This window comes from Somniosus microcephalus, chromosome 25, assembly GCF_052327205.1.
Source record: "Somniosus microcephalus isolate GS21.2 chromosome 25, FLI_Smic_1.0, whole genome shotgun sequence".
NCBI classification, from domain to species: Eukaryota; Metazoa; Chordata; class Chondrichthyes; order Squaliformes; family Somniosidae; genus Somniosus; species Somniosus microcephalus.
The window spans coordinates 1,498,845-1,522,851 of NC_141011.1; the positions used below are offsets into that span (position 1 = coordinate 1,498,845).

General features: G+C 48.7%; 1 protein-coding gene across 12 annotated transcripts in view; it reads left to right on the forward strand.

Annotated features, from left to right (window-relative positions):
- The window catches only part of hspg2 (heparan sulfate proteoglycan 2), a 647,132-nt gene that overhangs the window by 445,704 nt on the left and 177,421 nt on the right, over nucleotides 1-24,007 (forward strand). For all 12 annotated transcript variants that reach the window (XM_085966756.1, XM_085966759.1, XM_085966758.1 and 9 more), the window contains 3 exons: nucleotides 3,023-3,136; nucleotides 14,011-14,163; nucleotides 20,312-20,457. In XM_085966756.1, the coding sequence (XP_085822882.1) occupies nucleotides 3,023-3,136; nucleotides 14,011-14,163; nucleotides 20,312-20,457 (413 nt within the window). The remainder of the gene's footprint in view (nucleotides 1-3,022; nucleotides 3,137-14,010; nucleotides 14,164-20,311; nucleotides 20,458-24,007) is intronic.

Genomic DNA, 24,007 nt, shown 5'->3' on the forward strand with positions numbered 1-24,007 from the left:
TTCTCTTGTTAGCCACAGTTGGACCATTTTGCCCGTGGTGTTTTTATTAAGGGAATGGATATTCGTTGCGAATTATGAATTATTTCTTTAAATGGCTGCCATTGCTTTTCTACTGTCATATCTTTGAATCTAGTTTCCCAACCTACCTTAGCCAACTCGCCTCTCATACCTTTGTTCGGGTTTAGGACCCTAGTTCCGGACTTAACTAAATCACTCTCAAACTCAACATAAAATTCTATCATATTATGATCACTGCTCCCCAGAGGCTCCTTTACTACAAGGTTATTAATTAACCCTGTCTCATTGGATAGTACTAGATCTAAAATAGCCAATTCCCTCATAGGTTTCTTGACATACTGATCTAGAGAACGATCTTGAATGCATTCCATGAACTCTTCCTCTGCACTATTTTTGCAAATTTGGTTTGCCCAGTCTATATGAAAGTTAAAGTCCCCCATGATTACTGTATTACCCTTGTTACATGCATCTCTAATTTCCTGATTTATACTCTGCCTCACACTGCAACCACTGTTAGAGGGCCTATAGACTACTCCCACTAGTGTTTTATGTCCCTTGTTGTTTCTTAGTTCCACCCAAACTGATTCTACATTTTATTTTTCCAAGCCAAAATCCTTTCTCTCTACTGTCTTTATTCCCTCCTTTATTACCAGGGCTACCCCTCCTCCATTCTGCCTGTCTCTTCTAAAAGTCAAATATCCTGGAATATTTAGTTCCCAACCTTGGGCACTCTGCAACCACGTCTCTGTAATGGCTATTAAATCAACCCCATTTATTTTTATCTGCGCTATTAATTCATCTATTTTGTTGCGAATGCTTCGTGCATTCAGATATAGTGCCCTTAGCTTTAACTTTTTAAATATTTTTCCCTGATGTCACTTTAGTCACTGGTGCCCTATTACCATTGTTACTCTCTCTGTCCCTTCCTGAGCCACTCTGCTTATCTTTATCCCGATCACTACTCTGCTCTACAGCCTTGACATTTCTCTCGCTGCTTTTGAAGTTACCCTTTCCTGAATCCTCCCACCTCTTAACTTATGTTTGCTTCTAGCAAATTCTAGCAAATAAATATATTAAAGACTTGGGAGAAAGGAAGACTGCCCAAGTATGAAAGTTAACCCACTTCAAGTCCTGCAAATAAAAATGAAACTAGAGATTGAGATTGTAGAATTCAATATCGCTCATCACTGCATATCTGGCTCAAAGTATTTTGGATTTTTTGACCCCAGCAAGAATGGATATTGCACCAATATAATGAGCGAGTGAGTGAGAGGCTTCTGTGCTGTGTCCGCAGCACTACAGACACGGAGCTGGGACTGGTTCTGTTCACCAGTGCAACAAGGGAGGGTTCCAGCACCTACAAACCGAGCTAATTAACCAATTCACTGGCAACCTGTTAATTGGGATACTTCGATTTCGGCAGTAATTTCAGCGCCCAACTTCAAATGCATTGGGAACCATTTGGTGGAAACATTGCCGTGGTATTACGCTGGCTGCTGTAACCCCTCCAAAAATGGGGTAAATAACGGTTCTGTTTAAACCATATCTCGATTTATTTTTCAAAACTCGCCAAGTTAAAACTGTATATGGATCTTGCTGTGCAGGTGTTTGATGATGCCGTTTCCAGATCTGTTCGGGGCTGTTCAGCAGAGAATGGGCTGCTCTACACTCCCGTCAATCATTATGAAGCGGTTGCTAGGACAATTGAACTTTTCAAGACTGTGTTCGATAGATTTTTATTAGATAAGGGTATGGAGCGATATGAAACAAAGGCAGGTAAATGGAGTTGAGGTGCAGATCAGCCATGATCTGGTTGAATGATGGAGCAGGCTCGAAGGGCTGAATGGCCGCCTCCTCTTCCTAGATCTGAAAAGAAAGCTCAGGACGGGCTGGCGTGCCACTTGTGCACTGCAGAAGAGCCCATACTGTTTAATGAAGGCTCAGGAGAATTCAAAAAAGAAAAGCTTGCCTCCTTCAAGAAGATCAAGAAAATTAGGGGTTCCATTATTTGCTATCTGTGACTTTGAGTATAACCTGTTTTCTCCATAAGTTTCAAACTGGCTTTATTTAAATCAAGCAAAATAACTTAATCGTTGCTATTCTGTCTCTAAGTAAACTAATGTGCAGAAGTGAAGAAAATGATTAGGATCTGGTCAGTCATCCTGACTGCCTGTGACGAGTTTCTTTAGACTCAGAATTGGAGTATCTTTCAGAACCAGTGCATGTTTCTCTTAACTGCGTTTCTCGAGAGAAAAAACGGTGGCTATAAAATATGTTGTTGTCACTGCCCTTCCCCAGTGCCTGGCCTGGTGCAAGTGACAATCAAAAGTCTATGCGACGTGGTGTGTTGAGAGCAGGTCAGTTGAATTGGTAAAATTGAGATGCAATGGCCAAACTATGATAAATGATTTTATTTGCTGTTCTTATCCAAGGAATCTGTGGATCCAATCACGGGCTACTACATGAGAAAAAAGCTTTAAATAGGGTCAAAGTTCTCTAATCTTGGTGCTGCCATTGGTTTAGTTTGTGAATATAGCCCAATAAGTTGGCATTCACAGGGCATATTATCCCTCGTTCAGTTGCAAGAGGTTATGTACTTCATCACTGTCATTAATTAGATTCCTTGATTCATTAGTAAATAGTGTCTGTGCCCGCTATGAATGAAACAGAACGTGTGGAGATGGGGTTCGTTCAATGCATCTGTAACCAACAATATTTTACTATTTCACTACTCCACCACGGCACTCTAGTCTGATAATGCCAGGATTAAAAACGTGTCCGTTTTTTTTAACTGGCCTGCCTCTGAATCATTTCTTTTTGTTTATGTAAAGAATGTTACTCACTCAGTTAATGGACCTATTTGGTTTCTCGTTCTCTGGCCGTCCCAGACAATGGAGAGTGGGAGAAGAGCTTCTATACAGTTCCATGCAAGCCGGAGGGCCTCGCAAAAGGATTGTCATTAAAGTATTTAAGTAGAATAAAATTATGTTTTGCCTTGCCATAGCAACAGCACCTGTAGCGACAATCGAGCCTCCCATCCTAACAGTCAAGCAGGGGCAGACAGCAGAATTCCGATGCACTGCGACTGGGAATCCTCCTCCAACCGTGGAATGGTTCGGTATGTAATTCCATCAAGATTACATTGGGCTTTCAGGAATGTATAAAGTTATAATTGGTCTATTGTTAGTCATGTGTCAAATCCGACTAAACATTTTTTAGAATAGTAAATCACACTAAAGTGAGTGGTCTGGTAAAAGTCATGTGTCCTAAATATACAAGGAACCAGCACCAAGTCTGGTAGCTGCAACACTGGAATATTGGACTCTCCACTGAGCGACCCAAGTTCAACTCTTAGACGGATCCAGAAATTAAGCCAACAAAAGCTAACTAGACCAAGGGGAGGCAATGAGGTGATTGGGGATTCTCTTATCCTCCTCCCAGTCCAGTCAGTTCATGAGGTAGAAATCACAGCAGACTCAACAACAACAACTTGTATTTATATAGCATCTTTAACGTACCAAAACGCCCCAAGGCGCTTCACAGCAGTTTCATAAGACAAAACTTTGACACCGAGCCACATGAGAAATTAGGGCAGGTGACCAAAAGCTTGATCAAAGTTGTAGGTTTTAAGGAGCACCTTAAAGGAGGAAAGAGGTAGAGAGGCGGAGAGGTTTAGGCAGGGAATTCCAGAGCTTAGGGCCCAGGCAACAGAAGGCACAGCCACCAATGGTTGAGCGATTATAATCAGAGATGCTCGAGGGCAGAATTAGAGGAGCACAGATATCTCAGCGGGTTGTGGGACTGGAGGCGGTTACAGCGATAGGGAGGGGCGAGGCCATGGAGGGGTTTGAAAACAAGGATGAGAATTTTGAAATCAAGGCGTTGCTTAAAGGGGAGCCAATGTAGGTCAGTGAGCACAGGGGTGATGGGCGAACGGGACTTGGTGTGAGTTAGGCCACGGGCAGCCGAGTTTTGGATGACCTCAAGTTTACGTAGGGTGGAATGTGGGAGGCCAGCCAGGAGTGCGTTGGAATAGTCAAGTCTAGAGGTAACAAAGGCATGGATGAGGGTTTCAGCAGCAGAAGAGCTGAGGCAGGGCGGAGTCGGGCGATGTTATGGAGGTGGAAATAGGCGGTCTTAGTTATGCTGCGGGTATGTGGTCGGAAGCTCATTTCAGGGTCTAATATGACACCAAGGTTGCGAACAGTGTGGTTCAGCCTCAGACAGATGTTAGGGAGAGGGATGGAGTCAGTGGCGAGGGAACAGAGTTTGTGGCAGGGACCGAAAACAATGGCTTCGGTCTTCCCAATATTTAATTGGAGAAAATTTTTGCTCATCCAGAACTGGATGTCAGACAAGCAGTCTAACAATTTAGAGACCGTGGAGGGGTTGAGAGAAGTGATGGTGAGGTAGAGCTGGGTGTCGTCAGCGTACATGTGGAAACTGACGCTGTGTTTTCGGATGATGTCACCAAGGGGCAGCAGGTAGATGAGAAATAGGAGGGGGCCAAGGATAGGTCCTTGGGGGACACCAGAGGTAATGATACGGGAGCAGAAAGAGAAGCCGTTGCAGGTGATTCTCTGGCTATGACTAGATAGATAAGAATGGAACCAGGCGAGTGCAGTCCCACCCAGCTGGACGACGGTGGAGAGGCGTTGGAGAAGGATGGAGTGGTCAACCGTGTCAAAGGCTGCAGACAAGTCAAGAAGGACGAGGAGGGATAGTTTACCTCCGTCACAGTCACAGAGGATGTCATTTGTGACTTTGATGAGAGCCGTTTCGGTACTGTGGCAGGGGCGGATACCTGATTGGAGGGATTCAAACATGGAGTTGCGGGAAAGATGTGCACAGATTTGGGAGGCGACAACACATTCAAGGACTTTGGAGAGGAAAGGAAGGTTGGAGATGGGGAGGTAGTTTGCAAGGACGGCGGGGTTAAGGGTTGTTTTTTTGAGGAGGGGGTGATGACGGCAGATTTGAAGGAGAGGGGGGCAGTACCTGAGGAGAGAGAACCATTAACAATGTCAGCTAACGTGTGGTAAACCACTGTTAACCTGTACATGCCTGTGTGGTAAACCACTGTTAACCCTGTACAAGTCCAGGCATGTCTCAGCCCCTGGCTCCACCCCTAAGCCCGGGTATAAAGGTGACTCGCCACCCTCCCCCGGGAGCTCTTAGGATGGATTCACTAGCAGAGGCATGCTCTAGTTCTTAGTCAATAAAAGCCTACTTCATTTAAGTCCATCTCGTAGTCTTTGGTATTGTTGATAGCGCATCAATTTTATTGACTAATTTTCAACATGGAGCAAATCTTGAAGCCGGAACGTTTAGACCTGGATCCTCAAGCAGCAGATGCAGCCAATAACTTTGAACACTGCCTGAGCTGTTTCGAAGCCTTCCTGGAGGCCTCCAGCACTACTGTCACTACAGATGACGCGAAACGGCTTGTCTTGAACTCACGGGTGAGCCACCGAGTCTACTCGATCATCCGAGACGCCACTACTTACGCGGCCGCCATCGCGACGCTAAAGGAACAATACGTGAGGCCTGTTAACGAGGTCTACGCCAGACACCTCCTGGCTACCCGAAAACAGCGCCCCGGGGAATCGGGCGCTGAATATTTACTGGCACTGAGAGTCCTCGGCCGGGACTGTAATTGCAAAGCGGTGACGGCCAAGGAATGCACGGAAGACCTGATCCGAGACGCCTACGTAGCCGGCATCAGGTCCAACTATACTCGGCAGAGGCTGCTGGAACAGAGGGGGCTCGACCTGCAGAAGACAGTGGCCCTCGCTAACTCGTTAGACGTGGCCCTCCAGAACATGGACGCCTACCCCCCTGACCGGATGGCCACGTGGATGCCACGGGAGCAGTCATCTTGGGACCCGGTAAGGCCACAAGCCACCAGCAGCCCAACTACAGCTGCAATGACCAGAGGCCAGAAATGCTACTTCTGCGGCCAGGCCAAGCACCCCAGACAGCAATGCCCAGCAAAGGACGCGACCTGCTCCAAATGCGGCAAGAAAGGCCACTACGCGAGAGTGTGCAAGGCGAAATCGACCCCCAATTCCAGCAGCGCCGCGTGTGAACCGTACAGGCCGCCATTTTGGACCCCACCAACCACGTGTGAGCCGTGCGGGCCGCCATTTTGGACACCACCAGCCGAGGGGGAGCCGCCATCTTGGACACCATCTCGGGACCAGGCCCTCGGCGCGGGCGAATACTACAGCGACCCACCGACCTCGACGATGGCCTCCATCACCCTGGACCAATCTAGGCCCCATCAACTAGCCAGGTCCATGATGAACGTAAAGGTAAATGGCCATGCCACAAATTGCCTTTTCGACTGCAGAAGCACGGAGAGCTTCATCCACCCCGACACGGTGCGACGCTACTCCCTATCGGTTATGCGCACACGCCACCAGGTCTTTATGGCCTCAAAGTCCCATACGGCGGACGTCGGCGGCTACTGTGTAGCGACTCTGACAGTGAACGGCGTGGAGTACAGAGAGTTTAAATTCCTCGTCCTGCCACAGCTCTGCGCTCCCGTACTGCTAGGATTAGACTTCCAGTGCCATCTGGAGAGCGTCACGATGGCATATGGCGGGCCCCTGCCCCCACTTACAGTCTGCAGCCAGCAGAATTTAAACACGGCGCCACGCAAAGTATGCAGCCTGTCCACCCTGAAGGTCAAACCCCCCCCCCCGTTGTTTGCTAACCTCGCCAAAGACTGCAAGCCAATTGCTACTAAAAGCAGGCGGTACAGTGCCGGGGATAGGAGCTTTATTAAATCAGAAGTACAAAAACTCCTGAGGGAAGGGATTATCGAGGACAGCACCAGCCCATGGCGAGCCCAAGTGGTGGTAGTAAAGACCGGTGAAAAACAGCAGTATTGATTACAGCCAGACGATCAATCGATACACGCAATTAGACGCATACCCACTTCCCCGCATATCTGACATGGTCAACCAGATAGCACAATACCGGGTATTCTCGACGATTGATCTGAAGTCGGCATACCACCAGCTCCCCATCAGGCCTGAGGACCGCCAGTACACGGCCTTCGAGGCTGACGGTCGCCTCTACCACTTCCTCCGAGTCCCCTTCGGCGTCACCAACGGGGTCTCGGTCTTCCAAAGGGAGATGGACTGGATGGTTGACCAGAACGCGCTGCAGGCCACCTTCCCCTATCTAGACAACGTTACCATCTGCAGCCATGACCGGCAGGACCACGACGCCAACCTAGAAAAATTCCTCCGTACGGCCCAACGGCTGAATCTGACATACAACAGAGAAAAATGTATGTTCCGCACCGCGCGCCTCGCTATTCTTGGCTGCGTGGTGGAAAACTGAGTCATCGGCCCCGACCCCGACCGAATGCGCCCCCTCCTGGAACTACCCCCCCCCCCCCCAACTGCCTAAAAGCCCTGAAGAGATGCCTAGGGTTCTTCTCTTACTACGCCCAGTGGGTGCCCAACTATGCGGACAAAGCCCGGCCCCTCATCAAGTCAACCTCCTTCCCCCTGACGGCAGAGGCCCGTGCGGCCTTCATCCTCATGGTCCTGACCTCCTCGATGGAGTAAGGCAGGTTGCGAGCTTTAATAAAGTGGAAGAACCTGGTGACCCCCGGGTGGCAGAGATCATTGTGGAGGGTCTGTAGCCTATCGACTTGTGCGTTGGCACATGTCCCACGGGATAGGGCGTCTGGGGGCTCATTAAGTTTCCCGGGCCGGTATAAGATATCGTAGTTGTAGGTGGATAACTCGATCCTCCACCGCAATATCTTATCATTTTTGATTTTCCCCCTTTGTCTGTTGTTAAACATAAATGCTACTGACTGTTGGTCAGTGAGCAGGGTGAAACGTTTACCGGCCAGGTAATGTCTCCAGTGCCGTACAGCCTCCACTATCGCCTGGGCCTCCTTCTCGACTGAGGAGTGTCGAATTTCGGGGCCCTGGAGGGTCCGTGAAAAGAAGGCCACGGGTCTCCCCGCCTGGTTAAGGGTTGCGGCTAGGGCGAAGTCGGATGCATCGCTCTCCACTTGGAAAGGGATGGACTCATCCACTGCGTGCATTGTGGCCTTCGCAATGTCCTCTTTTAAGTGGTGACTCCTCAGGCCCACTGGGTCATACTGATCGTGCGTTATATGAAACCTTTGCCATTGATGACGAGGTTCTCAGGCTTGCATGGATAAAGAAAGAACTTGCATTTATATAGCGCCTTTAACTACCTCAGGACCTCCCAAAGCACTTTACAGTCAATTAAGTTATTTTGAAGTGTAGTTACTGTTATAATGTAGATAAGATTATCCCCACAGCTGAACTGCTACAACAGTCCACCATTTGAGAATCCTGAATGAAGAGGTCAGATCAACTGCCTAGCTTCTGTTCTGCACTAGTGTCTTAAGACACCAGGTTTCCGTGTGAAAATACAGGCAAAAGCATTGACAATCCCATTCGCTGGGAAACGTTTCGGTGATCAGAAATCACTATCGAAGGCTATTCCGATGGCCCAGTTCAATGCGTTGCCTCTTGAGGCAGAGGAACTCCCTTTGTGTGTCAAGATTCCAAAGGCCCGCGGAAGAGGTCAGCACAGCAAAGCTGCCACTTGTGCTTCCACAGCTCAGCTGTCATGACCCCCCACGTGCTGGTGGAACCGCCAGTACAATCCAGCGACCGGTGACACCTGCTCTTGGGAGTCAGCTGGTTGAGGTCATGCCTTTCGCTTCCCAGGGCCTCCCCTGTGGCTTTGGCGAAACAGATAAAGATTGCCTGTGGCGTAATGAAGTCTCTGTTTCATTACTCGCCAAGCACAGCAGGCTCGCGCCTTTCGTATCAAGCAATCATAGGTAAACTTGTAGAATACAAAATAGGATCAATGCTTCTGATCTCTCCATTGCCCATGCTGTCACCTCCTGGGTTGTTTCGAATCTCAAACATTTTACTTGGCTGGAAATTCCTGAAGAAGCTCAAGTGGATGGGTGTATGTAGCAGGTACATCTGCCTGCCTGAGATTGGTTTCTGTAGCAGTCAACCAGCAGACACAAGTTATACTGCTGACTGCACCCCACACTAGATTTAATGGGAAAGTAGAACTGTGCTTGAATGTATAGGTAGCGATCAACTCGCCAGGTGTTACGGAAAAAACAACTGATTTTTCAACAAAATATTTAAAACCTAAGTTTACAAAGTCGTAGGAGATCCAATCCACCATCTGGACACTTTAAAATATGGCTTTGCACTCGACTGGAGTCATACTGCAGCTGGTGTGAACTCCCAAGCTGTGCGAGATCACGTACTGGGAGTGGTCTCGAACCACTAACCTTGATTACTACATCTAGCCAGGCCTAGTCCTGTGTAACTTGAGTTTTTCCGTGTCCATTCGCGGCGTACTTTGGCTGCTGCTCCGGACCCGAGCCGTTTATTTCTTTTTCCACTTTTTCTCCCCTCTTTCCTTTTCTCTCTATCCCTCCCTGACGGGTCTCTCCTGTCTTCATGTCGTCCTTCATCTCTCTTGGATACTCTACCCTCCCAAATCCCTACCCCAACCCTTCATTACTCTTCGACCTTCCTACTCTCCTGCCGCCGTCCTAGGCTTGACTCCCTCTTAGATAAGCCTACAGCTTCCCTCTGTGTTTCTCTTGGCATCCTCCGAAGGGCCTATCGGGCCACTCGTCGCTGTCACCTCACGAGTAGCATCCCCAACTGTCCCATCCTACTCTCTCACCGAACTTCCCGTCCAGCGTGCCTGCAGGGGCCTAATCTTGCCAATCTCCTCCCCGTTCAACTCACCCCTCCCAGCGCTGACCCTGTGGATGCTGGCAGTGGATCAGCCATCACCGACCCTCTCCGCATCACCCTGCAGAATGTCCGTTCACTTGCGAACAAGGCCCTTGCCATCCATGAGCTTATCGTGGATGACCGCATCGACATCATGGCTCTGACAGAAACTTGGCTGAGGGGTGATGACACCTTCCCTTTAAATGAAGCCTCCCTGCCTGGCTATACCTTCCACCACTTGCCCCGCTCAGACCACTGCGGTGGCGGTGTGGCTCTCATCACCAAATCACACCTTGGTCTGTCCCCCTACTCCTCCGGCACTTTCTCCTCCTTTGAGCATCTCACCTTAGTCCACCCCGTCTCACCTCTCATTTAAAATTCTCGTGCTCTACCACCCACCGAAGTACCAAAACATTTTTATTACTGAGATATCTTCACTGCTTTCCTCCCTCAGCCTCTGCACCAAACGACTTCAACCACCTTCTCAATTCATCATGCTCTCTCCCCTCTGATTTCACTGCCCTCCTATCCTCCCGTAATCTCTCCCGCCATGTAAACTCCCCAACCCATATTCACGGCCACCCCCTCGACCTTGCCATCACTTGTGGCCTCGCTACTCCCATCGTGTCAATTGCAGATAAGGCCATCTCTGACCACTTCCTCGTATCGCTCTCCACCCATCACAACATTTCTGCAGCTACCGATCTGCTCAACCTCACCACCACCTTTGATGCCCTAGTCCCTATTAAACCAATTACCCCCTCTCACCCTGGCCATTCCCCCTGGTACAGCCCTCATCTTCGCTCCCTTAAGTCCAAGGGAAGCAGACTTGAACGGATATGGTGGACAACTGGTTTAGCCATTCACCGCCAGACCTGGCTGGACCACATAAAGCATTATCGGGTCCTGCTCTCGTCCGCCAAAATTGCTCACTATTCCAGAATCATTCTGGAATGCAAAGATAAACCCCGGCTTCTACTCTCCACTGCTGACCCTCTTCTTAAACCTCTCCCCCTCTGTCTCCTCCACCCTCACCTCCGACAACAAGCGTGAGGAGCTCATGGACTTCTTTGTCTCTAAGACTGAGACCATCCGATCAGCTGCCTCTGCCACTTCCCTTCTTTCCCCTAGCCCACCGGGTCAAACTTCCTCCCTCTGCCCTAGCCCTGAACTCACATCTTTCTCCAGTTTCTCTCCGATCGCCCCTCTTGACCTTTCCACGCTCATCATGTCCATGAGACTCACCTCCAGCTCCCGCGACCCTATTCCCACCAAACTGCTGACCACCCAACTTCCTTTTCTGGCTCCCATGTTAGCTGACATTGTTAATGGTTCTCTCTCCTCGGGTACTGTCCCCCTCTCCCTCAAATCTGCTGTCACCACCCCACTCCTCAAAAATCCAACCCTTGACCCCTCTGTCCTTGCAAACTATCGCCCCATCTCCAACCCCCCTTTCCTCTCCAAAGTCCTTGAACGTGTTGTCGCCTCCCAAATCCGTGCCCATCTTTCCCGCAGCTCCTGTTTGAATCTCCCAATCGGGTTTCCGCCCCTGCCACAGCACCGAAACGGCTCTCATCAAAGTCACAAATTACATCCTCTGTGACTGTGACAAAGGTAAACTATCCTTCCTCGTCCCTCTCGACCTGTTTGCAGCCTTTGACACGGTTGACCATTCCATCCTTCTCCAACGCCTCTCCACTGTCGTCCAGCTGGGCGGGACTGCACTCGCCTGGTTCCATTCATATCTACCTATTTGTAGCCAGAAAATCATCTGCAATGGCTTCTCTTCCCACTCCCACATCATTACTTCTGGTGTCCCCCAAGGATCTATCCTTGGCCCCCTCCTATTTCTCATCTACATGCTGCCCCTCGGCGATATCATCCAAAAACACAGTTTCCACATGTACGCTGACAACACCCAGCTCTACCTCACCACCACTTCTCTCGACCCCTCCACAGTCTCTCAATTGGCAGACTGCTTGTCCGATGAGCAGAAATTTTCTCCAATTAAATATTGGGAAGACCAAAGCCGTTGTTTTTGGTCCCCGCCACAAACTCTGTTCCATAGCCACTGACTCCATCCCTCTCCCTAACATCTGTCTGAGGTTGAACCACACTGTTCGCAACCTTGACCCTGAAATGAGTTTCCGACCACACATCCGAGTTATAACTATATCCACCTCCGTAACATCGCCCGTCTCTGCCCTTGGCTCAGCTCATCCGCTGCTGAAACCCTCATCCATGCCTTTGTTACCTCTAGACTTGACTATTCCAACACACTCCTGGCCGGCCTCCCACGTTCTACCCTCCGTAAACTTCAGCTCATCCAAAACTCGGCTGCCCGTGTCCTAACTCGCACCAAGTCCCGTTCACCCATCACCCCTGTGCTCGCTGCCCGTGTCCTAACTTGCACCAAGTCCCGTTCACCCATCACCCCCGTGCTCGCTGACCTACATTGGCGCCCGGTTAAGCAGTGCCTCGATTTCAAAATTCTCATCCTTGTTTTCAAATCCCTCCATGGCCTCGCCCCTCCCTATCTCTGTAACCTCCTCCAGCCCCACACCCGCCGCCCCCGCCCGAGATATCTGCGTTCCTCTAATTCTGCCCTCTTGAGCATCCCTGATTATAATCGCTCAACCATTGGTGGCCGTGCCTTCTGCTGCCAAGGCCCTAAGCTCTGGAATTCCCTGCCTAAACCTCTCCGCCTCGCTACCTCTCTTTCCTCCTTTAAGACGCTCCTTAAAACCTACCTCACCTGCCCTAATTTATCCTTATGTGACTCCGTGTCAAATTTTGGTCTTCTGATACTCCTGTGCATTGCCTTGGGGCATTTTACTACATTAAAGGCGCTATATAAATCCAAGTTGTTGTTGTTGATGCAGTCTGGTGTCAGATCGCCAACTTGCCACTTTGCAGCCCATTCACTTCTGAAACTGCTTCTTATCAACGTGAAAGATGTGTTATATCTGCATCCTAGGGCTATTAAGCTAGGATTGGAAAGCCAGTATTGGAGCCACTCATGAGGCTATGAAATGGCCAAAATGTTTAAAGGAATTATGTATGTTTCCAAGATGAAAACCGGCCATCTTTCTTCAGCCGCAGTTGGACCAGTCATCAAAGCATTCTCTGGTATTATAAAACACAGTGGTCCCTTCATTCCAGTAAGACATTCGGTAATACAGACTCTCACTTAACAAGAATCAGACACGGTAATTTTACACACCACATATGCACTAAAAGTTTCCAGACCAGTTGTTGATCACAGCACTAATGCAATATCTGGGAGGTGCTAAATGTCAGGATTACAAACCAGCAGCCATTCCAGTCTCCCCAACACTGTCTGAATCTGACAGCGTTCAGGATTGCACACACTTTAGGAATTTGAGTGAAAGATTTTGAAGAAATCCTGAGTTAATTTGCACAGAAACCTGTGCAGTCAGCTCCAAGGAGTTTATACAAGTCTAAACACAGCTATTGGCTCCACGTGTGAATGAACATTTGCACCCCTCCGACTGCTAAATTAGCAGAGCTGTTAACTCATTGAAAGAAACTGTTCAATGACTGTTGGAATACTGGACGAGGACTGTTCTCTGGAACACTCATTGCTAGGCTCTAATGTTGAGTTAATTACTAGAACTGTCAAATGTGGACTCTGCTTTAACCCCTTGTTCTGGCCAACCAAGGGTGTGAGTTGTAGATCGCTTAACATCCAAGGTTTTGGGCTCTGGCTGTCTTTTACATACAGAAATGCAAACTCTCAGTTTTGCAAAAAGTAAGGTGCCAATACATTGTGTTGTGTAGTGGAGCAGGTTTGTAATTTCCCATGTCGAATGCATTGGAAAAGGTGAAGCTGGTAGTTGGCCACAATCTGAGCGATGGGAATGGCGTAAAAAGGGGGAAATAATTTCCCTCTTAAATCCCTATGTCCACATTTAGAATGTAAACCTATTGTGCTGTAATTACACCCTCACCCCAGTGGTGGTGCTGCAGGGGGAGGCTGAAGGTGTAATTAGCGTGACAAGTTTACATGGGCAATTCCACTATTGGAGAAGAGGACAGGTGATATCTACTGAAAATGATATACAGTACCTTGTATTAATCTGTTTCCAAGCTGTTAAAATCCAGAATAATCTCCTGGTCTGACTATTAGAAAATATCATCCACAATGTGATTATTATGGCAATTATATCATTTTTTCTTTTCTATATTTCAGGGGGCCAAGGTAACATTATTTCACCTAATGCAGTAATTCAGGGCGGACTTCTTCGAATTGTTGCCGTGGAGCGTTCAGATGAAGCAGAGTATTCCTGCAAAGCTTCGAACAGCGCTGGACACCACACCGCCACGACCATTCTCTACGTGCAGAGTAAGAACCAAATTAAATTTCAGCCGAGATGTCTTCATGTCACCCATCGTAAAGCTGCAGCTTTTAAACCCTGTTTGAGCTGAGATACTGAGCCAGACTCAAACTAGGGAGGCCCCTGGTTAAATCCCTGGACTATGCGGAGTCAGATGATCACCGCACCCTGAGGTTCAGTGTCAGGGCTAGGAATGAGAAAAACCAGACCAGATTCTTGCATTCTGATCTCTATTCCCTGACCTATCTCGGCTCTCTCATGAAGTGTGGCAATTTGGATAAGATAGTGGAAGCCCAGCATCCTCACTGGAGCCACAAGCTAACGGGAATCATTGTATTTGGAGAGGGAGGGAGCAGCACCATTGAATGGAAATTTGGTGGTTGGCAATCCTTGATTCAGGTTTTCAACGGATTGCATGAAATACCAAAAACATATCGCCTACAACTTGCCCCAATCGTCAACAAGTCAGCCAAGAACATGTTGCATAATTGGAAAGTGTGTCTTGTGACTAGATCATGGGCGCAATCCCCAAATGGAATATCCCACATTTACACGCTCGTTGCACTGCCCTGGTGTAATAATCTGGTGCAGTTTGCTCGCTCTGCACAGCGGCCACAATCTTGCCCTCTGACATCTTCTCAAAGATGTGAACTTGTAAAAAATCGTAAACATCACAGTGGCCACAATTGCACTGTGACATGGGAATAGAGATCAGAGCCTGGAGTTAAAATCAGGCCTGGTTATATTTTCAGTAGCGAGTGGATTCATGTCATGGATGATGTACTTTTGCAGGACAAGAGACTGGGCTCCTCTCACTGAAGGGCTTCTGCTTTAAAAGCTCCATTTCCAACCCTTCCACTGGCAAATCACCAAAAGTTACTTGTAAAGAAATGCATCAGCGCCAGGGGACAATCACCAGATGTACGTTAATATATCCAAACTTTAATAAGAATCTCAGTAAGTCAAGGAACATGGTGGAATTTATTTCAGCCCTTTACCACAAAGGAATTCAGGGAATTATTTTCCTTGGGATTTGTCCACTTGGCTTGAGTCAAAATGACGGCAGCTTCACATCCCACATTTCTAATTGTGTTCACCCCCCCCTTCCCTTTATAAACCGTGATATTGTTCAAGTTATGGGAGCAGTGGAGTGTTCTGTTCATTGCTCCGAACTCAGATACTAAACTTGTACTGTAAACATATTGGCCAGAAATGGGTTTACAAAGGCAAATGAAAGAAGAAACTGAAACCTGACTAACCTCAGTCGCCACAAGGATTGTCGCTGCATGTGCTGTATTTGCTGTTCTGTAACTTATTCCACTGAAGCTCCGTTCTCCTACTTTAACGACGGCCTCTTCTCATTGCCTTGCTATTTGCCAACTGGGATCTGTCTTGTACTCATAAGAATTAGGAGCAGGAGTCGGCCACGCGGCCCCTCGAGCCTGCTCCGCCACGCGGCCCCTCGAGCCTGCTCCGCCACGCGGCCCCTCGAGCCTGCTCCGCCACGCGGCCCCTCGAGCCTGCTCCGCCACGCGGCCCCTCGAGCCTGCTCCGCCACGCGGCCCCTCGAGCCTGCTCCGCCACGCGGCCCCTCGAGCCTGCTCCGCCACGCGGCCCCTCGAGCCTGCTCCGCCACGCGGCCCCTCGAGCCTGCTCCGCCACGCGGCCCCTCGAGCCTGCTCCGCCACGCGGCCCCTCGAGCCTGCTCCGCCACGCGGCCCCTCGAGCCTGCTCCGCCACGCGGCCCCTCGAGCCTGCTCCGCCACGCGGCCCCTCGAGCCTGCTCCGCCACGCGGCCCCTCGAGCCTGCTCCGCCACGCGGCCCCTCGAGCCTGCTCCGCCACGCGGCCCCTCGAGCCTGCTCCGCCACGCGGCCCCTCCAGCCTGCTCCGCCACGCGGCCCCTCCAGCCTGCTCCGCCACGCGGCCCCTCCAGCCTGCTCCGCCACGCGGCCCCTCCAGCCTGCTCCGCCACGCGGCCCCTCGAGCCTGCTCCGCCACGCGGCCCCTCGAGCCTGCTCCGCCACGCGGCCCCTCGAGCCTGCTCCGCCACGCGGCCCCTCCAGCCTGCTCCGCCACGCGGCCCCTCCAGCCTGCTCCGCCACGCGGCCCCTCCAGCCTGCTCCGCCACGCGGCCCCTCCAGCCTGCTCCGCCACGCGGCCCCTCCAGCCTGCTCCGCCACGCGGCCCCTCCAGCCTGCTCCGCCACGCGGCCCCTCGGGCCTGCTCCGCCATTCAGTAAGATCCTGGTCTATGATATAGTTACTCAGTAAGGTCAATGACACAGACTGTGAAGATTAATTTGGGTCAAGGTCGATTTGACAACAGCTGTTGCTCCCACCTCTGCTCCTGTGTTTTTTTTGAAAAGCTTTGTTTTATATAAGGAAGGGACGAATGCGAGCTGGCAACATAACTGTTACATTCAAATTCCCAGTCCTTTGGACCACGTTGGAAATAAAATTCAAACGAAAAAGCACAAAATGAAACGCATGAAAGTTTGCAAAACAGGTGTGAGCAAATCAAAGGGTTTATTCACTTCCCCATATACAACAACAACTTGTATTTATATAGCACCTTTAACGTAAAACGTCCCAAGATGTTTCACAGGAGCGTTGTCAAACGAAATTTAATACCAAGCCCCGCAAGATATTAGGACAGGGGACTAAAACCTTGATCAAAGAGGTCGGTTTTAAGGAGCATCTTAAAGGAGGAGAGAGAGGTTTAGGCAGGGAACTCCAGAGCTTAGGACTTAGACAGCTGAAGGCACGGCCACCAATGGTGTGCAAGAGGCCAGAATTGGAGGAACGCAGAGATCTCGGCGGGTTGTAGGGCTGGAGGAGGTTACAGAGATAGGGAGGGGCGAGGCTATGGAGGGATTTGAATGCAAGGGTAAGAATTTTAAATTCGAGGTGTTGCTGGACCGGAAGCCAATGTAGGTCAGCGAGCACAGGGGTGAGTGGGACTTGGTGCGAGTTAGGACACGGGCAGCAGAGTCGGAAGAAATAAGACACAGCAAGCAGTGTCAAGTAAGATGTGGAAAACAGGTTTACACAGAAAATTATATTCACTTCAATGATACCAGAAATGCGAGGGTATACATATCGGGAAAGGATGAACAGGCTGGGTCTCATTTCTCTTGAAAAAAGAAGGCTGAGGGGTGACCTAATAGAGGTCTTTAAAATGATGAAAGGTTTTGATAGAGTGGATAGAGAGAGAATGTTTCCACTTGTGGGGAAGAGCATAACTAGAGGCCATCAATAGAAGATAGTCACCAAGAAATCCAATCGGGAATTCAGAAGAAACTTCTTTACCCAGAGAGTGGTGAGAATGTGGAACTCGCTACCACAGGGAGTGGTTGAAGCGAATAGTATCGATGCATTTAAGCGGAGGCTAGACAAGCACATCAGGGAGAAGGGAATAGAGGGTTATGCTGATAGATTTAGATGAGGAAAGACGGGAGGAGGCTCGAGTGGAGCATCAACGCCGACATGGACTGGTTGGGCCGAATGGCCTGTTTCTGTGTCGTATATCCTGTGTAATCCTATGTAATTATAGACACTCGAAACTTAATAAATGTGACATGAAATTGGCTCCATTATGAATTGAACAAAATGAATAATATTAAAACACAGTCATTATTACTGCTATAAAACAGTGTGAGAAGCAGGTTTCACTGGAGGTACGGCCAGCAACTGAGGCCAAGACATTATTACTAATATCTCCACCCAAGGGGCGGGATGGAGCATCTCACTACATTTGCAGAAAAGTTCTTGTGCAGTCGGGCAGTGCTGCAATATATAAATGGGGATTAGGTGTCTATTTTGGATTGATTCGATCTGTCGTGGCCATTATAAAAGGGAATGAGTGTTGTTGATCTTGTCGACTGTCTGCCATAATGCGGCTAAATTGTCCAACCAAAACTGTCTGCATTCCTTCTTCCCGTCTTTGGACAACCTGCCATAACCTTGTGTTGCTGTGGCAACCCTCATGGACTTGCGGTCTGTAACATCCTATTTTTTAAAAAGCCCACTGCCTGGAAGCCAGTCAGGGATTTAACATGGAGCAGTTCCCAATGCACCAGAAAGCCTCATGGGGGATGCCTCGGCTACACACGCATTTATCTTTTTGTGGCCTCATGAAATGTATTCCGCAAAACCAAGCTCGGCATTAATGTTCTTCAATCTTTTTACAAAGTACTGTTAAGTTCTGTTCTGGTGTGCAAACAGACACGAACGTACGAATTAGGAGCAGGAGTCGGCCACTCGGCCCCTCGAGCCTGCTCCGCCGTTCAATAAGATCATGGCTGATCTGATTACTCCACATTCCCACCTACCCCCGATAACTTTTCACCCCCTTGCTTACCAAGGAAGGGGACATGAAAAAAACTTTTTTACGCAGTGAGTGGTTAGGCTCTGGAATGCAATGTCTGAAAGGGTGGTGGAGGCAGCCTCAATCACGGCTTTCAAAAGGGAATTGGATAAGTACCTGAAGGGGAAAAATTTTCAGGGCTACGAGGAAAAGGCGGGGGAGTGGGACTAGTGAAGTGCTCTTGCAGAGAGCCGGCACGGGCTCAACGGGCCGAATGGCCGCCTTCCGTGTTGTAACCATTCTATGATTCTATGAGATGGGGATCGGGTGGGAAAGTGGAGTTGAGGTAGAAGATTAGCCATGATCTTGTTGAGTAGTGGAGCAGGCTCGAGGGGCCGTATAGCCTAATTCTGCCTTAATTTTATTACTGAAGTCTGATTTGATTCACTGATCACCAAGCTCCACAATAATCCAAAATACATTGAGGATTACAATTTCAGTACTTGTCTTCACCATCCTGAAATGATGGGTAAAAGGTTATTTGTTTGGTGAAAATTAGGCCAGGGTTGAAGATTAAAACCCATTTGAATCATTTTTCCACTAAAATATAAAGGCAACAATAACTCTCTTCACAATTGTTCAACCTCCACTTACAATGGGCCATTGTCTAGAGTACACGCTGACTTTAGAGTATATTTTACAGTAACTGGAAGGAAAAGTTGTTCTAATTGCTATGTTTAGTGACATTGTAATGCATTTAAAAAGAACATATTTCCATTGCTGCTCCGTGCCTTGACCAGAGCTGTTCTTCCTCCCTTGTGAGTACTTGACCTCCCCGTCTGCCCAACCAAGCTTTCTTGCACAATCGCTGATTTCCTCTTGTTCTGCTGCTAAGCCCAAAGACAGATCTTCAGTTTAATTTAGTTCTGTTCTTGCTGTTCACTTTGAAAAGAAAAAAAACCTTAGTGAATCAAGGTTGTTCCGAGAGAGGACCGAGGATACCAGACTCGTTTGGTAATGAACGTTGGATAGTTTGCTATTCTTTAGCTCATTCCTTTACCTAGCCTTATGGTTCCTACTGTAAAGTCAGGTAAAGGCTGATTTTGTTCCCCTCCTGGTCGAGTCTTCGGTTAATAAGCAATGGGCTTCCCTTGACTCTGTTGGTAAGGCAGCTTTTGTATTTTTCTGGTCTCCGCTGGCCTCTAACTTTCCTACACAGAATTGCTTGGCGCATTTTATTTGCATATGGATGTTGGAAAATTGGAAAGACTAAATTGGGTGTTGTCTTCCTTGTTCTTAAATGTGACCCAACCTGCTTAAACAAAAGTTTCTCTCATCCATCTCTCAGTTACTCATCTGAATTTGAGCTTACTGGGTTTAGTGCGTTCTTCTGTGGTACTGACTCCTTCACAAGTATTGAGTAAGCCCCCACACGTAACAGAATTGGGGGAAGCCACATGTCTGTTGTGAGATGCCAAACACTTAAAGGGCAAGTGTCCTATGGACCACCTCCAGTTTTATCTGATGATACATTTGTATTTACAGATTGAACTAAATTGAAAGGAGAGGAATCAAACCTAACGTATAATTGTGCATTTTAGAATTTACCTATCTTTAAAAATAGGAAACAAAAATTACTGATTGCCCCGTCGATTAAAGGCAGATGATGGAAAAGAAAAGGCTATCTAAGGTCATCTAAGAATTTACGAGTCACTCAATGATAGCTGTTTGGAAGAACTCCCGGCCTCTGTTGTTTAAAGCCTCTTAATTCCAAGGATGGTGACTCTTCCTCAATATCGATTTGTATATCTGAATTTTAAAGTTTAATATGTCCTATTTGTCTCTGTAGGTAACGGGAACCTGCCTCAGGTACAGGTCAGCCCACAGCGGATCAAGGTCCCAGAGGGTGACACTGTGAGGCTGCACTGTCGAGCAGGAGGGCAGCCTTCGCCGATACTCTCGTGGAAGAAGCGTGGAGGAGAACTACCACCACAGGTACCACTGGCCTTCTTCACTCACAAGGTGCACTCATAATCCTGGAGAATGTTCGAGTTAGTCAGGCAATAATGAATGACCAGGTGTCTTCACTGTGATGTGAACTGAGGGCAGCTCCAATGATCTCTGGATACAGTGCGATTGATTTTGCCGCTTGTGATATAAATAGGTTGTTCCCCTGTGACTGAAGGAGCCATCCTTTCTGTCTGCCCACTGATCCCATTGGCACGACTGGTAGATGGCACATCAATGGTGGCGATATACCAAGGCAGATTAGCTGTTTCCTTTAGTGATTTGTAGATCGGTGGCAAGCAACATCGCAGAATAGATAAAATGAAAGATGATTTCTTCCACCAAATGTTGTGGAACCAAGTAAGAGTGACAGTGGGAGTATAATGTTTCAGTGCTGTATTAGAGTCATGACTGAAATAAGAAAAATACAAACTTTTGACTATTATTGCTTCTTAGATACAAACTTTGTGTTTTTTGACTTTGAAGGAGGGTGATATTGCAGTTTGTAGGTGAAGTGCATTTTTGATAGATTTGGTTTTGAGACATATTCTGCCCAACTCTCCACGGATTCATCCATCATGATGGGCCAAAAGTCCTCCTGCTCAAACAGTTAGAGCCTCGAATCATATCGACAGCAGCGATAATCCCAGTTAATGTGTCAATCTGAAAATTAGACTTTTGATGCCTACCAAGATATGAAGATTCTCTACCACGGTTTGTTTGCAAAATTGGGTGGAGAATTTTCCAACAATGCAGAAACCCCAGTTTCCAGGAACAGATGTGCTTGGCAGAAGTGGTGAGGGCCAGATTACATCCAGTGGCAAAAAACAGCTGGAACGTTCACTGCCACAGGTATGTGATGGGAAGGACTGAAATATAGTCTGTACCTGAAGCATTCAATTCACCAATGCACATCGTACCTTACCTGCTCAGTCTGAACCTTATTGCAATTCTCTTCGATGGTGATTCTGTGCAGATTTGACATCTCTTTTAAACCAGAAGGTAAATGTGTTGGAGAACAATGATGCCAACTACTGACTGGGTCGAATCAGCTCCTCCTAATTGGCCGAACTACCACATTGTGACACTGGTTAATCAAAGTCTCTGAAGCTTGTTTAATAATTCTACTTCATTCTCGGGGTGTGGCCGTCGCTGGCAAAGCTGGCATTTGTTGCCCTGAGAAGGTGGCAATACAACTGAGTGGCTCGCTTGGCCATTTCAGAGGGCAGTTAAGAGTCAACCACACTGCAGTGGGACTTGACCGGATAAGCACTGAAGACCCAGACACAACCCGTATCCAAGGAGCCACAGCTTCACTGTAACCACTACTGTGGGATTAGTTCTGTGTAAGCTGCACTTTGGACAGTTGTTTTTAAATATAGTCTCTAAATACAGAGAGGCTACTTGGGGACTGCTGTGATTCTAGGGTTTCGAACAGCAGTATTAAGTTGGTGTACTCTGGATTTTACAATAATTTACTGTTCCTTTGAAAATTTAGTGCTGTGTTAATGCTTTGATATATCTGGGCCAAAACTTAGGAAGAGGCAGAACACTAAAGAACTACGTTCTCTTGCCACACAAACAACTAATGTATGTAAACATTTCACTCATTACAGCCATTGGGAAGGTAGTCCTCGTTCATCTAAATCTACCTGAGAACAGGCAGTAGAAATGGACAAAAGCCTTTGGGGAGATTCTGAGATCAGGCACTACTCCCAGGGAGCACATCTCCGGAAATTACAGGTGCACAGCCCATGATTGCCCCGTCGATTAAAGGCAGACGATGGAAAAGCAAAGGCCATGCACCTCCACTTCCTCAAATGCCTTTGCTGGGAGCACTGGGTCACATGAACCCTCGAATATCTTGCTGCTTCTCTCCATGCTTTGAAAGCTGCAGGAGCCACACAAGTCTCGGCTATTCGACGCAGTGGGGATGGCCCACTGTCAATTTTTTTATTAGTTCCTGGGATGTGGGCATCGCTGGCAAGGCCAGCATTTATTGCCCATCCCTAGTTGCCCCTTGAGAAGGTGGTGGTGAGCAGCCTTCTTGAACCGCTGCAGTCCGTGTGGTGAAGGTACTCCCACAGTGCTGTTAGGGAGGGAGTTCCAGGACTTTGACCCAGTGATGATGAAGGATACTTCCACGTCAGGATGGTGTGTGACTTGGAGGTGGTGGTCTTCCCATGCGCCTGCTGCCCTTGTCCTTCAAGGTGGACGAGGTCGCGGGTTTGGGAGGTGCTGCCGAAGAAGCCTCGGCGAGTTGCTGCAGTGCATCTTGTAGATGGTACACACTGCAGCAACAGTGCGCCGGTGGTGGAGGGAGTGAATGTTTAAGGTGGTGGATGGGGTGCCAATCAAGCGGGCTGCTTTGTCCTGGATGGTGTCGAGCTTCTCGAGTGTTGTTGGAGCTGCACTCATCCAGGCAATTTGGAAGACTGCTTGTCATTTACTTATCATTCTCCTTTCCAATTTTTCTTCCTCTCTCCCATCTTATGCTGCCTGGTTCCATGGACACTGTTCACTCGCTGGAACTTTCCCAGGTGGCCATTCTTCAAGTGTCAGTGAGCTATCTGGCGCAGGGGGGCCGTCCCGATGAGCCAAGCCAATCCCGTTGCATTAAAATGATCATGGACACACTTACCAGCAGTGATTGGGTAGCCCTCAGCTGGGGGAGGTTTGTCTAACTTTACCCTCGCAGCCCAGCCTCAGCCTGGTGCTGCTGGAAGTCAGGTCTATACTGTCCACATCCAGCCCACAGTGAGTGTCTCACATCGGTCTATACTGTCCACATCCAGCCCACAGTGAGTGTCTCACATCGGTCTATACTGTCCCCATCCTGCCCACAGTGAGTGTCTCACATCGGTCTATACTGTCCCCATCCTGCCCACAGTGAGTGTCTCACATCGGTCTATACTGTCCACATCCAGCCCACAGTGAGTGTCTCACATCGGTCTATACTGTCCACATCCAGCCCACAGTGAGTGTCTCACATCAGTCTATACTGTCCCCATCCTGCCCACAGTGAGTGTCTCACATCGGTCTATACCGTCCCCATCCTGCCCACAGTGAGTGTCTCACATCGGTCTATACCGTCCCCATCCAGCCCACAGTGAGTGTCTCACATCGGTCTATACTGTCCCCATCCTGCCCACAGTGAGTGTCTCACATCGGTCTATACCGTCCCCATCCTGCCCACAGTGAGTGTCTCACATCGGTCTATACTGTCCCCATCCTGCCCACAGTGAGTGTCTCACATCGGTCTATACTGTCCCCATCCTGCCCACAGTGAGTGTCTCACATCGGTCTATACTGTCCCCATCCTGCCCACAGTGAGTGTCTCACATCGGTCTATACCGTCCCCATCCTGCCCACAGTGAGTGTCTCACATCGGTCTATACTGTCCCCATCCTGCCCACAGTGAGTGTCTCACATCGGTCTATACCGTCCCCATCCAGCCCACAGTGAGTGTCTCACATCGGTCTATACTGTCCCCATCCAGCCCACAGTGATTGTCTCACATCTGTCTATACTGTCCCCA